At 39.4% G+C, this 18,328-nt stretch overlaps 1 protein-coding gene across 1 annotated transcript in view; it reads right to left on the reverse strand.

Moving 5' to 3' along the window:
- LOC109036168 (sodium-independent sulfate anion transporter) overlaps positions 1 to 18,328 on the reverse strand; it is a 42,372-nt gene that overhangs the window by 3,877 nt on the left and 20,167 nt on the right. Inside the window, exons 2-11 of the mRNA XM_019050143.2 lie at positions 11,710 to 11,891; positions 10,785 to 10,980; positions 9,745 to 9,965; positions 8,913 to 9,066; positions 8,159 to 8,323; positions 5,603 to 5,764; positions 4,739 to 4,879; positions 4,194 to 4,339; positions 3,442 to 3,624; positions 1,442 to 1,598 (exon numbers count right to left, since the gene is read on the reverse strand). Coding sequence (XP_018905688.2) covers positions 1,442 to 1,598; positions 3,442 to 3,624; positions 4,194 to 4,339; positions 4,739 to 4,879; positions 5,603 to 5,764; positions 8,159 to 8,323; positions 8,913 to 9,066; positions 9,745 to 9,965; positions 10,785 to 10,980; positions 11,710 to 11,891 — 1,707 coding nt within the window. The remainder of the gene's footprint in view (positions 1 to 1,441; positions 1,599 to 3,441; positions 3,625 to 4,193; positions 4,340 to 4,738; positions 4,880 to 5,602; positions 5,765 to 8,158; positions 8,324 to 8,912; positions 9,067 to 9,744; positions 9,966 to 10,784; positions 10,981 to 11,709; positions 11,892 to 18,328) is intronic.

Consider the following 18,328-nt stretch of genomic DNA (forward strand, 5'->3'; position numbering starts at 1 on the left):
GTTTCATTTTTCTATCTCGAGCCGTTAAAAAGTTAGAGGGGAAGGGTACTTTTGGAACACCCTGTGTATCAGAGAAACGTGTTCAGAGCTATAAACATCCAACTGGACATTGATGCAATTTTTTCGGTTATATTTCAAGTCTATCAAAAAGTCTCCTCCCTGGTATCGTGCAACAGCGCAATCAGAAATGAACATAAAATTCCAAGGCTCAACGTACGAAAATAACCACGACAGTAGCTCGCATAACAATTGACGGTTCCAAGAGTGCGTGTCGTGAATTATAAATTACTAAATCCCCAATTGATCTGGTCGATTTGGTCGCTGCTACCGGATAGACAATTCAGACACCATTTGGTTCTAAAAATTTCCTAAGTTCTAGTATTATGTTTGATCTAATTTCGGAATCCAAATCGTGAACATAAAGCTGTGATACTTTGAAAAAATTAAGGTGCCTTAACCATTGTCCCATAACACACCCAAAAAGACGGAGAATGTGTTAATATCGACTTTCCAAATGACACTATGGAAGTGAAGTGTTGCGGGTTGAAATTCCTCATACAAATGATCTGTAGAACAGCGCCTGAATGCCAAGAAAGCAATTAAACCGTGTCGTGCGAAAACCGCAAATGTCCATTTTCCCAGTGTTGAGCTTTTTTGGGGGGTTGATAATACTTTACAGAGTTAAATGCAACCATGAAAGTGATGTTAATACTTGATTTACGATTATCTTCATCCCAAAACAAGTGTTGTCACCACTTTCATGATTGTATCAACTCTTGAAAAGTATTAGGTATCAACATATAAAAATTGAAAGCAGAAAAAATGGTCGCTGTTTTTGCACAACACGATTCAATTCAATTTTCTACTAATCTCAACTAATGTCAGTAATTTAGATCAGAGCTGTTTTATTGGCATTTTGACACAGTTTTATCGGTCATTTTTATCGGGGAAGGTGGCCAAGTGCGGTGAACGAACTTTAGTTTTGCCGTTAATCCCTTGACATAACCAGTGCTATGCACGAGGATTAAGCTCTGACATCGCGATATTGAGGTAAAACCAGGAGAAACTGAAAGTTGGCCGCTACTCTCATTTTACCCGGTGATGCCACATACAGCAGAAAAATAGACGGTCTGCAGATTCAGCTTCAGTTCAGCTAATCTACAAGCACTAGTCATCTAAATTCTAAAAAACAGGGTGTCCGAGAAGTCCCACCTACTAACGTTTTACCTATAATTGAGGTAAAGATTTATTAATTAGGGGATGTTTGGGGAAGGGGTATGGTGATGGACCTAAACTTTTTTTCAAAAAAATGACCCTCTTGTGATAGCTTGTTCGAATAAGCATGCAAAAGAAAATCGTTCGCGAAAACCCAAAGTCATTATCTTAAATCGACAAATAGCGGCCAGTTGGATCCCAAAATGGCCGAAAATGGGATACGTACCTTTGTTCAGTACCCTTTCTAGTTGGTTAACTGAGGGTGATGATATGAACTCGTCTTTGCAGATGCCTGAGATTATCCTTGTTATACTGTCATTGGGATCTAAGAATATTAAGTAGCAACCTCTCGATTTTAGGTCATGAATCAGTGATTTGATACCCTGAAAACAAACAAAAGCAAGACATAACTAAAAATGCAAAACTTTATCATTTTGCGGGATTTTTCCACATTCTTACTTGCTAAAACTGAGTTCAAAAATAGTTCAAAACTTCCCTCCAATTTGACGTATTTCTGCCAAACGGAATTATAGACGAGAGTGAAAGACGGGGTGTGCTACAGAGAGGTGGATGAAACAAAATGAAAGTGGGCGTGATTCCCTTCGGGGAAATGGAAAAGCAGGATTTTGCATTCCACCAAACGGGACCGAGGGCCCATTGGACTGAGTTAAGCAGAAAGGAACCAACCCACATTTTGGAAAAAATTGAGTTATGAGTGGTTTTGAACTCGACCACTGCTCTCCTATCTATCGCCAAAAATTCAAAGTTTTTGTTGGAGCAAATTTTGCAGAAATTGAACTTGAAGTTTATCTTTTACATTGAGTCTTATGCAGGAGCTAAACTTTAAACCTCTCTTTCTCGGTTCAATCCCGATGTGGCTTTGTTCCTTTCTATTTGACTCCGTCCAATTGTACGCGGCACTCATGACCTGTAGGCATGGGGAAAGAACGTTGTGGACAGGGCTCATGAGTTAAAGACTCCAAGGCGGAACGGGGGGCGTTGCCGCTGACGTCACTGGCGCTTTATAATTCCCACTCATTCTTACGGCCCTCGATTAATGAGCGCACTCCTTCTATCCCACCTGTCTCTGGTTCCGTTTAGCAGAAATACGTCCAATTGGACCAATTGAAATTTAAATTCTCTCCTTGCTAACTTAGAGGCTAATAGACTAATTAACGAACGACTGTTTTTTGTATGGTACCGAATAGCACTATTCCTAGTTCATCCACAAACAGGGCCGGATTAAGGGGATGACCACATGGGCCGCGGCCCATGGCAGCAATTCTAAGGGGCGGCAAATCTAAGGGGCGGCAAATCTAAGGGGCGGCAAAAATTTGCAATTTTTTAAAGTGTAGGTATAAAAAAAAAAATCGGATTTATTCAAACAAAATTACAAACGAGAAAAGGCGACAAAATCTCTCATTTCCTGAGAGTATAGTAATTTCTAATTTTTTCGCCTCTTAGTGACACAAGAGACAACACCCTCAATAAGTCGAGTTACGAGAGAAACCAAACACGCAATTTGGCCTAGAACGGCGCGACTTAGAGTGAAATGATAACGAGGACTTGAGATGAAAAGGAGAAGCCCTCGGCGCGGCGATTGGCATGTAACAAGTATTAGCGCCTACAAGACTGCACGAATACTTCACGCATTGCGCAAAACACAGTGCGGTCAGCGTGAAACGCATGGCGCCTACAAGACTGCGTGAATACTTCACGCATTGCGTCCAACACGGTGCGGTCTGCGCGGCGCAGCGGCGGAAGTTAAAATCATTGAACCACATTTATGTTTGTTCTTTCATAATTTTTTCGTTCATTTCTTATGAATGAAAGGCCTTGTCCACACAGGGATAGGTTTACGGAACTTAACTTTCGCGCAAAGTTCCGTGAACTTTTGCTGGTAGTGTTGATAGGGCTTTCCCGAAAAATGTGTTCAACGCGAGTAAATGCGTTTTATGCACCCCTCCTTTGCTGACACGTTCATTTGAGTGATTTTATCGAGTTTCATAACGAATGAGAAGGGGGCGGCAAAATACAGGCGGCCCATGGGCGGCAAATAGGTGAATCCGGCTATGTCCACAAACGCTCTTATCTGCATCGTGAGGAAATTAATAGCACATACGACGTTTTTAAAATAAGCCGGAACTGATAGTTTCTACTCATGAAATGTAGCCCAATAATTATTCAAGGGAAACTGTAGAGGAGTCAGAGGAGTCAGTCGCTTACCTGCGCCGCAGTGATGTCAATTTTATGGATATGTGAGCACTCTATTACGATGTAAGTGAGTGATGATGATTCCGTTGACTGGCTCAAAACGTGTTCCACGATTGTTTGACGAAGGAAATCCACGGCCGGGAATAGAATCCCGCTACAAGGTGTGAATATCCAGTATTCCAAGCCCGTTGTGGTCTATAATCAAAATAATTACATAAGTGTACATCCAGCAGAAAACTTTAAGATACAAAATGACAACAATTGCCGATAAAAGGTAGTCATGATGGCCGTTCCACAAACGTGATCTCGAATTTTATCTTGACCGGAAATCAATGTAGAGAGAATTATCAAATTGTTCTTCACCATACCCAAGTAGCATTCATTAACGGAAAAATTGCGATATTTTAAAATTAAGTTTCGATTTATTCACGATTTTTCGGCGATGAAATCGCCAGGATCGTCAACATCTGAGCGATTATCCTTGATCCTCTGTCAATTTTATCTTTTAAAAATCGCGTTCGATAAAATCGAAATTTTATTTCAATTTATTAAGTTTTTTTGTTCAATAATGTTGCGATAAATATTTGAAATATAGAGCTTGTCAACATCCCCCTTTATAAATCCTATCAGGATATAATAAAGTAAAACTATTTTAATTTTAGTTGTGATTGTTGTTGTCTTTTTCTTTATATTTTTAAATTACAATCATGAAACCTCATAATGTGGAACCGCAATTCAAACAAGCAGGAAGAGTAAACTTTTACCTTTCTCCTGTCAAAATTGATCCGTGGTCGAGCATTATAGTAAAGCAGCATGGAAATGTCTGTAAAGATACCGATGATCAAACCAGCCTCAATATTTATCAGCAGACACATGATGAACGTCACAGCCGCAGGAATCAAGTCTCTTTCTATAAAAGCGTCAAAAAAGGGTGAATTAATAATCATGCTCACACTCTCGATGACCATGAGAGAGAATCAACCCGAAATTTAGTTTATTCTTTGAAATTACAGATCAAAATGTTTGAACTTCCTCTTTATTTTACACGTCATTGGGATTCTAACTAAATTATTCCAGTTTTTTTCAGAAGATTTCAGTTTAAACAAGAAAAGTTACATTTTTTTTGTTTTCAGAAAAAAGTACGAAATAGAAACCCACTATTGCACTTCTTTCTTTGAAGATTTTAAAAAAAACCTAAGGATGCAAATGCAATGCTATCAAGCAGTCTGTGACTATCGCTCTCAGTTTTCCTCTGATTTGGCTTCACTTCTTCCTGGCTCTTATATTATCCAAAAAGTAGAAAACTTACTGTTGTTTTTCCAGAGAAGTCTTGCTGTGTGGACTTCAATCATGAAAACAGCGGCACAGATCAAAATTGCGGACAAACTAGCCTTAGGGATGTAAAATAAGAATGGCGTGAGGAACCATAATGAGAGCAAGACCAAAGTTCCTGAAACAAAACATGGGAGGTAAATTAGGTTTCAGCAATTATAGTTTCGCAAACCTAGCTTGATTTTTAAACTAAAATTCCTAATTTGGAGATAATGACACATGTCACTATGCGTTCTTCGATGGAAATCAACTAAATTTGTACAAGTAGTAATGTAGTATGCCATAAATTGGGACAGTAAATCTTTTTCTCGCGGTTTTTGACTTCAGGGAAAATATATTTTGGAAACGACTCTTATCAGAGCAACATTTAGACCGCGTTAAGCAGAAAGGAACCAAGCCACATCAGCTACTGCCAAATTTAATTGCGCAATTTAGTTTTTACAAGAAAACGGTTGTGCGGATTTTTGTGCAAAGTTCAGTGAATTTTCAGCGAAGGACGAAGCAAATTCCATAGATTTTTCAAAGTATACGCAAAAGTTGTCTTGTAAATATTGTAAGTGCCCAGTTAGATTTGGCAATAGCTGATGTGGCTTGGTTCCTTTCTGCTAAACGCGATCCATTTTACCTATGACATATGACGGCACACCGCGTTTACCCGGGCTGCAACACAAAAGTGCCTTCAATGTTGCGTGTATGCAACGCGGACATCCATCAAGCACGAATAGTTGTATCCAAGCCCCGAAGATACGTTGCGTTGCGCTTAGAGATAATATATTTTAGTACTCCACGCGTTCATCCTCTGTGTTATTTGTTCGCTCGGTGAAAATGCATTTAGACTAACCTGTCCATAATCCGCCCATCGGGGTGACAACTCCACTGGCGTTATTGACTGCTGAGCGAGAGAAGGCACTAGCCACTGGCATTCCATAGACGGTTGATCCGATTATGTTCGTCATGCCCAACGCGATCATCTCCTGGCTTGCATCAATAATCTTCCCCTCGGCTGAGAACATTAAAAATCACATTACCTCTCATATACGTTAAGGCACAAGTCACCAGGGTTAATTTTAATACACTGGAAAAAAGTATTTTGGATCTAGAGTCCAGACTCTTAAAAATTTTGACAAGAAAAAATACTCTTGATTCGATTGGATTTTTGCTTGAATCAAAAAGGAAATCTACTTTTATTATATATCGCTTAGCAAATATTCAATTGCTCTAAGTAATCGACATTATACTTAAGTAAGATGTGAGGCAGTTGGTGAGATTTTTTGTAAGAACACGTTAGAAATGTCTAAAATCAAGTCCTCATCGCATAATTTATATGATTCAAATTATACATGTTAAACTGTTTTGTATCTGAGCGGTACATTTTAAAAAGCGCGATACGAACAATGAAAATCGTGCATTAAGGGGTTGAATTTTAGACATTTTTTATGAGCTTGGCGTATGAATGGACCGCGTTAAGCAGAGAGGAACTAAACCACATCAGCTACTGCCAAATTTAATCGGGCAGTTCAATTTTTTACATGAAAACGGTGATGCGGAATTTGTGAAAATTTCAGTGAATTTTCCGCGCAGTACGAAGCAAATTCTTCAAAAATTTCAAAAAAATCCGCACAAACGTTATCTTGTATCAAATTAAATCGCTCAGTTAAATTTGGCAATAGCTGACGTGGCTTGGTTCCTTTCTGCTGAACGCGGTCCAGAAAGTGCATGCTCAGTTGGCTATATCTAGTGTACTACAGACCCATTCAGGAGGCTATTATCTGTGGATTTGTGGCAAGAATGCGATTCGTGCCAATCATCTTTCATGGCTTTAGATAAAGTCAAACTGCTCACGGCATAAACGTAGTGGCAAACTTGTGACCCAAAGCTCGCACGTCCTGGCAAAATTTCGATGTCGATTAACACTGTAGCATGACGCTCAAGAAATCTGGCCTAAATTTAGGAATTCCCTGTGATATGAACGATATTCGTACAGAAAAAAAAGTCGGCAAAAGATACTAAACGTCGGTTTATATTGAACACCGAAAAATCTAGGCTCGGGTAACCGAAAAAGTACGGTCAAAGAACTTTTGATCCTGCGATCGAAATTATTGGGCGCCTGAATCGAAAAAGTCCAGTATCTGTGACCAGGCCCGCCACATCCCATCTCGGGCCCTGGTACCAATTTTCTGGCCCGGGCCCCTAGCACAGGGGGGGGGAGGGGGTCCGGGGGGCCTCCCCTGGGAAATTTTTGAAATTTTAAATCTATTTGGACGCATTATGAAGCCCTTATGATGGAGATTTTCCATCAATTTCTGCAGAATAATTACGCCTTTTTGTTTACTTTCAGCACCAAAAACTTTCGAATTGTTGCATTCAAAACATCTATAAATTTTTTTTTGAGGAGGCAGATGATAATTTTCAATTCTATGGGGAGCCGGGCCCCCCTGGACTCCCCTTTCGTACGTCTATGGCAAGGGAGTTAAGCCATTGAAGTCGAGGATGCCCAGAATGGAGCCTCTTAGCATCCGACAACGGAAGAAAATGAAACACAGTTACTAAAAATATCATTCTACATATACTCAAAATCTTGAAAATCTCTAAAAAAGTAAGAAAAATTTTATAGTGCTCCAGCGTGTTTTTGAAACTTTATTCACCTTTTGCGGAATTTTTAGGGTAATTTTTTCACTTTTCCCTACGAGACAAGGGTTACACATGAATTCGTAGTGGTTTGTCACCTGCGTCACGGGCCCCTCCAGGGCCCGGGCCCCGGTACCAGGGACCCAGTATCCCCCCCCCTTGTGGCGGGCCTGTCTGTGACCGAATTTTCGTTTCTCAGTGCAACGCCGCTGAAGAGACTCGACTTATGTAAAATTTCCTCCAACAAGTGTTGCAGAACCGATTGATTGAAGGCAATTTTTAGCATGAGATTAAAACAGTATGTAAACTGTAAATTCCACTTCTCACCACTGATTTACATTTTTTGCAAAGTTGCATTTGGTTATAATGAATCTCTATGCTTGGATTTTGTGTATACTTATTTCTCAAGATTGTTGTCTAGAAGGAATTTCATTGGAGGATACTTCCTATTCCACATTTTCCGCTTCTTATTTTTTTCAATTTTCATAAAGTTTATTGTCATTCAATTAATAATGACTATATTTTAGTTTTTTTGAGGGACGGCTTTTATTTTAAATCCTACTCGATTTGAATCGTTTGCCTTTAGGCATATTTTATAGAATGATATTTTTGAACAGTTTTTGTCTCGAAATTTGTCGGGACACTCATGACATCTCGCGTATCAGTTACTCAATTTTCAGATTATCGGCCTGTTCTCTTTGATGGTTAAGTATGTTCCGTTATAGAAAATTATTTGTGTAGGTGTATTTAATTGATCATACATACTCACAGAACACTTTGGCTACGGCTATGTTGTTTATCGTGGCAACGATGGGAACAATGAAGATCCCTGTGCCAAGATATTCCATCATCTCCACAAGATCATAATCCTTGCCGTCAAACTCTGTGTGTGTTGGAGGCAGATGCAGTTTCGGTAGACCGGAATCAATTTTTCCTGGAGTAATAAAATCACATCCGTGTAAAATATATACATAGGACCAAGAGCGCAAGCGCCATTACTTCCGTAATTTTTTGAGGAAGGAAACAAGGGTTCATATCAAAGCTCCGTTGTTAATACAAAAACGCTGTAATAAGATACAAGATTTATTTTTTACATGAAGACGAAGTAAATTTGAAAAAAAAAAAGAAAATTTACGATCTTAGAACCAGTTACATTTTCAGTGTTACGGTAAAACAGTTATAATCCGACAAGATAAGCTTTAATCAATATCCCTGTTTCAGGATATTTTTTTTAGCCTCTCCCCCAGATTAAGTTGTTATACTGTCTTTTTTTTCTTTTTGTTTTTTTTTTGAAAGGTTCAGATGGTTCAGTAAGACTCACAGAAGTTTCTTCGCAAGATAAATTAAATCTAGTGATTATGGTCGGTATGAGAGATGGAATTTTTCTCTTTTTACCTTTCTTCCATTTATATATTTATTTATTTTTTTATTTTCAAAATCTATCCAAGGACAGACTTTGCGACTTCATACCTTACGAAAAAACAATTGAGTACCCGACCTGAATTTAAATTACAAGGACTTACCAATTAAAACAAACGGAGAAGCATCGTGATATTTTTCAAAGAAGAAAGCAATCAGTCCACTTATCAAAACTACAAGTGCATTCCTCCCTGTTGAGATGAACCAGAGAATCCTCTTCAACGTGGCATTATTTGTGAGATTTAAACTTCCAATTTTCTGTAAAAAAATCAACGGATGGTTTACTTCGAATTAAAGTTTAATTCTCTGCATACTGAAAACATGCGATTTTAAGTTTTTTTAGTTGAAAAAGCATCAAAGGTAGGTATATCGGAAATGAAACTGCAGTTCCAACCATGATTACTAGCAGAGGTCATACACAAATCACAATACGTCAAATGTTTGGAGGGCTAATTCGTCGATTAAAGTGTAAATTGGACGAACCTAGCGCACCTGCTCAAAACTATTTATAATAATATGTGACTTACCTAAGTACTGTGTCATTTACGTGCAAATAGTAACCTTGCTCTACACCCATGAAAAATTTCAAAATGCACGTAAAAAAAGGTATCTTAAACAGAGTTTGAATTTAATAATTGCGTATTTGAGCTCAGGCGTAACGACACGTTTACAATGAATAGCTTAGAGCTCTCGTTTGGGTAGAAATATATGAGTTATTACCTTTATACTTCACACTAAATAATTTATGAAAACTTCAAAACTCAATTATGAGAACTGAAGAGGCTACACTCTAAGGCGAGGGAAAAGATGTTCATTGATTTTTTCCCCATTATTTTCTGCTTTCTTCTTTCAGAATTCAGTCTGTTTGTTTTTGAATTACTTCTTTTACTGTCGAAAACTCACAAAAAAGAATAATATTATAAGGAGCTTACCTACCCTTAGGAAGAGAAGAACGATGATGCAAGAAATGCCAAGAGTCAAATCCCACTTTCTATACTCTGGAAGATGCTTGAAGAATCGGCGCCAGGTCTCTAGAAAAGAACCGGACTTGTAACTTATACCGAAGATAGTTTTAACTTGTGAGGAGGTCATGAAAACGGCCGTTGCTGACGAAAAACCAGATACCACCGGCACAGACACAAACTCCACCAAAAAACCTGGATAAAAATGTATCAAAACATGTATAAATTATTTTAAAAAAGTGTTGTGGTTACTATCAAGGAAGATCATAAAAAGTCAGATAATTTCAAAATTTAACAAAATCATGAACGGGGTTTTAAAAACAAACTTTTAGGCTAAATGTTTTTGTTATGCATAATTGAACTTCCAAAGGAACAAAATAAGGCTCTTTGCATCGGAAGATTTAAGAGAAAAAACACACACATTTCGTCGTATCCCGCAAGGAGAAGCGTAACTCCATTCCAAGGATGCAAAATGGACTCAAACAATTCAATGTTTTACAGGAGTGCACCTGAGCAATTTTTCTCAAGACTTCTCTGATTTTTGCATGAGATCAGGAAAAAAATCAGGAAAATTTTCAGGTACAAATGACCAAGGTTCTCCGGTGAAAGTTCAATTTACGAGGGGAAATTTGGCAACATTGAAATGCAATTACGTTCTTTCGTGAGAGAAACGACGATTTGAGGCATAGCTCAGGGCTGCAAACGTCTGTTAGACGGGGAAAATGTCGTACTAAAATTCATCTGTTCAGAATCATTCTCTAGCATAATTTGCATTTTTACGGAAATTTACGAATAAAGTGCATCGGAATTTACAAATAATTTAGATTAAATTGCAAATAAAACTCTCCAAAAAATTGGAAGGGATATATTCATAAGTTTCTCAGAGAAGTTATTTCAGAAGTCTCGTAGCCCTAATTATAACTGAGCATGCATGCTGATCGCTCCGATGGCTTAATCTTAAGGGTAGAAACCACAGGGCATCCTTTTCTTAAGTATCGTGAATTTATGTATTACCCAGCCGGAAGACGCCAAGAAGTAGTACTACGACGCCAGCCATGAATGACAGAAAGGCCACCATCTCAGGGTTTGTATCGTGCGTGTAGGTGAACGTAAGAATTGACATGATTGAAGTAGGACCTATTGTTATCTGCTTGATTGTGCCGAAGAAAATGTAAACCCAACCTCCAAAACAAGCCGAATATAGTCCGTACTGCAAAAATAAATGGGCAACTTGTGATACTGGGCAACTGTGTACTAATAAGATACTAATATGGTGCCTGCCTAAACTTAACGAGAAATAAATGGGTTAAAGTGCATTAAGATCAAATTGATAAATTGTGATTGTACACGAGGTAAAGAACCTCAGTCCACAAACAGTCGATATGGAGTAAATAATGATACCAGCAGGTTTATTAATTGAAATTGATAGACAAAGCGATAGACAAAGAAGACATGGGGAGTATGGAGCATTCCTATTGACTGATTTGGGTAATTTTTATAGACTAAGGGAGAAAATGATGGACTAACCATAGGGTCTCTCTTGGGATGCCGATAGTTAGTCTATTACCTACCTTCTTTGTCCATTGCAACCATCCGCTTCCACCAATAAGAGCCCTCCATATATCTCTTTTGTCTTCTGTGTCTATAGCTTTGTCTATCAATTTCAAATATCGGCCCACAGTCCGATATGAATGAGCGATTATAGATAGTTCCCCATTTGAAGCTATAGTAAAGAATCGACTATTAAGGCGTGTTCGCTGCGAACAACCTGTTTATCAATGTTTTTCCATAGGTCTAAATGGCAGATCAATCGATGTATCGCAAAGCACGTCTTGCCACTGCTTTTCACTTCAAAGACCCTCGCATTGGCTCTAGAAAAATAGAAAAAAAACGAGACAAATTGTATGTTCACGGAGCTTTGCCGTTGTTTGGCACTTACTTTAGGATGAATGCCTGCCAATGACGCATACGCTATTGCCTGAGGCATGATGGTGAGCCCAACTGTTATTCCTGCTATTAAATCGGGCACGAAGTCCGCCATCGTGTATTTTGGCAGCCATACCAGGAACGGTAGTCTCTTGTACAGAGTGTCTCTGAATGTATCTGCCAGCAGCATTTTCCCTAAAAAAACAAAAACAAAAATCAAAACATGTCACATACTACAGACAATTTTTTTTCAACTTACTGTCAGAAACTGGACGAACGACTAGTTGGTGCAAAATTTTTCGAATTATTACCTGGAAAATACTGTGATTAAATTTCATTCATGGATGGCGTCCAGATAACCTTTAAGCGTTATCGTCACAAAGACATTTTACAGGGCGCAATGAACAAATTTTTTGAGAATTTGGCATTTTTTTTATTGAGATTTTATTTAAGTGTCTCTGCCAAGAATCCGGGCGCTTCACGCAATAATTAAGGCGTTGTGTGCAGAGAGGGCATTTCCTGATTGCAGTGTCTCAAAATCTTCAATGCTTTATTCAATGAATTTTCTGAAATTTTTCATTTCCAGCATTATGAAGAAAATTCAGTAAAAGTTTCAACGAATTCCCTGCAATTGCTTCAATTATAATGGGTGAAACGTTAGAAGAGATTCTGAGACACTGCAGTCGAGAAATGCCCTTTCTGCATCCAGCGCTTCAATTCCTTTTAAGAATAAGAGAAAATAAAATATGAATTTAAGAGTTATGTGTTGAATCAACAAATCATACTGAAGTCAATAAGATTATTTTTCTTTCAACATCGCGACCAAGGTGAAGCCCTGCTCATTAGGTAACACGTATTTTTACATCGATAAATAGAGGAGGTTCGTCAAATATATTTATCAAAATCTATGCGGGGCTCCAACCCATGGCCGCTCCGCGGCCCAACCCTGTATATTCGCGGACCCCATATATTCTGTCATTTTATTACGAGAACATCAATACATTTTTTTAATGATGTTTTAATGTTGTTTGTTTCTCCAGTCGTGTCAACTGATACAAGGTCATGTACAAATACATTACAATACATTTTTCCTTTTACCTTTCCATTTTTACCTTTGTGCCCATTGATTAGGGTGCTAGACGATACCATGGTCTCCTTTCTTAGGGTCGTGTGGGTTACTATGAACTTTGGTTGGTTTCACTTAATTATTCGGTGAAGAAGCTCCGAGCACGCGTTTCTCCGCTTTTAAAATAGTTAGAACTTTAAAAATCTCTCGTTGAGAGCGCAGCTATTTTATTTTGCTGATCGTTACATCGAATAGCAGGCCACACACAAATTATATGAAGAAAAAAACATGGAAATAACTCCAAACAAGCCGCGATTTGGAATTAGTGGAAATTGGATCGGCCTTGTCTCGTGTCCGCTTTTGCCGCGGGAACAATACTGTTTGTGTTATCAGTGCTGGCTAAAATATAGGCCTGTTTTGAGTCGCTTCGGAGGGGAAAAATCTGAGAATTCTCTCGGCATCGACAACATTGAGCTACATGCATTGGATCCAGCATTCCTAGTCGAATACCCCTCTTCCTCAGCGTAAATCCGTCACGGACTTGAGTTCGTTCAAAAATGAAGCATAATGACGGGGAAAATGGGCGTTTTCCTGTCAGCAACTGAATTGAAAAACGCGGCGTAAAGAATATTAGAATACAGTCGTTTATTGCGAGATTTCAATCCGCATTAGAGACGACAGTAATTATGTATATGATCTAAGTTAAGAAACTAAGGACTACATCACGATGTGTGAATTCTCATTAAAATGTCAATCAGATCACGGTATTTAGCATATCAACAAATTCCAAAATTAACGGAACTTTATTTTAAAAACTGCAATAAATTTAAACTTTCGACGTTTATTTCATAAACTGCAATAAATTTTAACTTTCCGCATACGAAGAGAATCATGTAGGCCGAATTTGGCATTTAATTTGACGTTACGCGAGCTGTCGCCACTTCTTAGCATTTTTCAGGTCTTGAATTCCGAGACTCCTGTGTCACGCCGGGTCACTACTTCGATACATAATCGATTTTTTTCGATACGCGGGGACGCGACCATCTAATGTATACAAAGAGGATAAGAATTAATACGTATTATACAAAACCATTTTGGATCAAAAGTGTATCGAAAAAGTGACCGAAGCTCGGCGCACACCGGGCTCGGAACTCGTCGACCAGAACATGGCGCCAGCTCCCCCATTTACATTACGACTCGACGTACTCTATGACGACAACCCACGAGAGACCCAATAGTTAGTCCATCGATTTCCCCTTAGGCTGTAACAACCATGGTTGTTACAGCCGAGAGAAAAAACACAGTTATTCTACCATTACAACGGTAGTAATGTCACATGCACTGAGAAAAAACTATGGCTTATAAACCTATTAGAGGTAAATATGGAACACCACTAATAGTAGTACCTCTACATATAATAATAGCACATATACCTTAGTTATGGTACGGGGTACCTTAATTAGGTACAGAGACCTTAGTATGGTTCACAGACCGAGAATCATTAGTTTATTTACGACTATTATAGGTGTTCTATATTTACCTCTAATAGGTTTATAAACCATAGTTTTTTCTCAGTGTGGGATTCCACGGTAGTAGAACTGTGGATTTTGATTCTTGTACCAATGAGCACGGTGATATGATCTTGTTCACCGTAATATTACTGTGGGCACAGACATACTATTATAAGCATGGTTAGGTATGCTACTGTGCTCATCAATAATATTACCCAAATGCACGGTTCCACTACCGTGGAAACCGTGTAATAACCGTGTTTTTTTTCTCCGTTTCAACCAATAAGATCGCTATAGACTTCCTTTGTCTCCTTTGTATATTGCTTTGTGTATCAATTTGGATAGTCAGCCCACATACATGATGGCGGCAGGTATAGCCGCCCTCCATGCGCCACCCTTAATCCTGCCGTGACGTCACAATGTGCGATTCAAAAAACAAAAAAAAAAACAAAAAAACCTTTAGATTTAATACGACTTGTTTATTTTTTACCGGAGAGTTCTGTTATGTGTTGAGGCACGAGCGCATTGAGATATTGTTCACTGGTGACCATAAGTGCGGCTATTGAAAGTGCACGACGCATTCGGACGCCAGCAATCTTGTTGTCAGATCAGCGATTCGGGGGCCAATTCACACGGGAGTTTCCCGGGAAAATCTTGTATTTTTGGCGGCCCCGACGGCTACGATGGACGCCGACAAAAGTGAAGCGAAGCGAGGCCGGAGCTTTTGTGTCCGCTCCGCAGCGATGCGGCGCATTATGTCGTCGCTTGGCTGACATAAGGACGTAACTACGCATTGAGATGAGCCCCGAAGAGCATTGAAATATATGGAGGACAGGGTTCATCACAGAGTGTAGTTACGCCCGTATGTCAGCCAAGCGACTATGTGATCCGCTCCCGAGAGATTTGTGAGCAACGGTCGGTTTATGGCACACGGTCGTCGGAACTTGAAAATATTGCGATAAATGAGAGGTTAAAAAATAATATCCGATGTCCAAAATAGATATCCTAAATGGGGAGGGTACGCACATGTCGGTAATTTTGAGATTAAGTCATGGGGCTTTTTGGGCCTCGAAGGGTAGCCAACTTGTGAAATCAAATTATTCAGAATTATACATTTCGACGGTGTAAGTCGGCAATCGCATAACTCGGTTGCGACGTCGCAGACTTCCTGACATACTTTATTTTTTTAACGGAAAACTACACAACGGCAATTCTTGAAAATTGCTGTGATTTTCCTTCTCTGTGCGAAAAAAAATCTGCAAACACTTCAAGGAATGATGTCAATTTGTTCTCCTTAAAAAATAACATAGAGACGGAGATTTTCAGACGAACCCCAAACGAGGTATGTGATTGCGGACTTACGCCGTCTATATATATCATTAAATTCGACTCAGTTTCTGCATAAGTTTACTTATTTTGCGAAAGGACGTTCATTTACCATATAAATGGGAAATGTGCGCAGAATTGAAACTCTGTCATCAGTATATATGCTATATTGATGCGAGTACAGATGAGGAAAATTTCCTCTGATACGTATGTTGGGCAAAAACAAGTGGGTTTAAACCTTGTCTCCACGGGACGTTTCATGGAATTTGTCTCGGGGAAAAATCTCACTTGCAAATTTGGGAAAAATATTGAGTTAGTAGGACGTATTTCTGTCAAACGGAACTAAACGAAATAGGAGGAGGAAGGTAGAGGAGGGCTTTGATTGGTGGCGGAACCGGGTATCGGGCTCATTCCGTCCTACCCTGGTAAAAATTATGGCAGTAGAATGTGTGTTCCAAAATACTATAGACCTAAAGCCGGCTGTAAGATTTCCAATAGCTTCTGTAGCCGGCTGTGCAATTTCTTATAGCATTTTATAGCCGATGGCGAGTAAGCAACAGCCAGACGATAAAGTTTATGCTAAACGTTACTAATAAGGATACTAGGACTTAGTTAGTTTTTGGACTACCGCTCTCTTTTTGTGCCATAGTATCTTGATTTATTTTGCGAGGAAAGCTCCGTACTTCTGATGGATGCCTGCGATTCCTATTAGAGCGCCTTCAGTTTCGTATGATACTGTGCAATACCTCTGGTGTGAAATAGTTGCTTCAAGCGCCGTGGCACGCTGCGGTGCGGCAGGCGGGCAGCCAACGCGAAACGCGCATTGGCGCCTACAAACCTAACAGGGATACTTCACGCGTTGCGCAATGCGTGAGGTATCCCTGTTAGGTTTGTAGGCGCCAGTGCGCCGCCGCTCCGCTTTGCGTTAGGCTCTAATATTTAATCTGGCGGAGTCAGCGTTTTTCAACTCATGACTTTGAAATATTTGCACACTCTGTATGGATTATTCTCATTTTAATTGATGAATAAAATATGTAGTAAAGGAAAGTATAATGTGCGTTTTGTAAATATTAAGGTGATTCCGTACAAACTTAAGGATTTACAAAGCACAAGAATTTCTACACAATTTCTTATAGCCTTTTATAGCCGATGGCGAAAAAGCAACAGCCAGGCGATAAAGTGTAAAGCCCGGCGATAGGAACTGTAGCCCGGCTGTATAATTTTTTATCGGTTCGCGTAGCCCGGCCGTATGAGTTTTTCCACTTTCTACAGCCAGCTATATGATTTTCTATCGCCCTCTTCAGTCGGCTATAAGAACTCCTATGGTATTTTGAAACGCAGCTCCTATCGCCAATTTTTACCAGGGATAATTATCAAATACGCATGAGTAAGTGATTAAATCGTCACCTCCCGGCCAAAGTATTGTTGTATCTCCGCTTTATGTTAGGCTCTAATATTTAATCTGGCGGAGTCAGCGTTATTCAACTCATGATTTTGAAATGTTTGCACACTCTGTATGGATTATTCCAATTTTAATTGATGAAAAAAATATGTATTAAAGGAAAATATAACGTGTGTTTTGTAAATATTAAGGTGGTTCTGTATCAAACTTGATGATTTCCAAAGCACACGAGTTTCCACACAATTTCTTACAGCTTTTTACAGCCAATGGCGATAAAGTGTAAAGCCCGGCGATAGGAACTATAGCCCGACTATATACTTTTTTATAGCTTCGTATAGCCCGGCTGTATGATTTGCTCTGCTTTCTACAGCCAGCTATATGATTTTCAATAGCCTTCTCTAGTCGGCTGTGTAAGAACTCCTATGGTATTTTGAAACGCAGCTCCTATCGCCAATTTTTACCAGGGTTTACTCGCAATGCTTTTTTTCCATGGCGCTTAGTTCCGTTTGACAGAACGCGCTAACCGGGATTCTAAATTCCTCAAAAGGAACTTAAATTGGCGCTTAGTTCCGTTTGACAGAAATACGTCCAGTTTATACTAATCACAGTGCTAACTCCCTGTGGAGTCCTAGGAACGACTTAAAAAGAAGACGAAGAAATTTTGTTGTGTTGTTTAACGGTAAAAAGCTCAAAAGTATTTCATTCCTGCGATTCGAACTTGGGAAAAATCCTGGGAAACGTCCCGTGGAGACAAGGCGCTACTCACCATTTTCAGCAGAGAGTTGGAAGAATTTATGAATGATCCGCGATGTGTGTAGAATTTTAACAAAGAGATCTGTGCGACACGCTGAAATATCTGCAGCGCCGCTCTTGGGTGTCCGTGGATGCTAATTATCAGTTTGCCAAAACAGCTGCAAAGAAAGCCCGCCGGACACCCGCGCGGCCGCGAAAATATTTTGAAATTATGCACACACTTGTTGAATGAAGCGTCGTTTCGCCCGTTTCAATCACAGCCGTGCGCGGAGCGCCACACACTGTCAAGGGGTCTACCTCCACCTAAAATGGAAACCGTCAACAAACGCTGCAATCGTCGTTTTCCGAAGGAGGACGTAAATGTGTCGATGCTATGTCTCTCTCTTTTTCCCTTTTTTTAGACAATCATACACGTCAAGTTCAAAGCCGCAAATCAGCTGATTGCTAAGTTTACAAAGATTTCGTTTCGAGCGACGTTGCAGAAAGTCATGTGGATTGCGTTTTGCAAAAAGGAACCAGAAGAATGGCGATGATGCTAAGATTGTGCATTTTCATCCTTTGCAATAAATTTACT

This window comes from Bemisia tabaci, chromosome 2, assembly GCF_918797505.1.
Source record: "Bemisia tabaci chromosome 2, PGI_BMITA_v3".
NCBI classification, from domain to species: Eukaryota; Metazoa; Arthropoda; class Insecta; order Hemiptera; family Aleyrodidae; genus Bemisia; species Bemisia tabaci.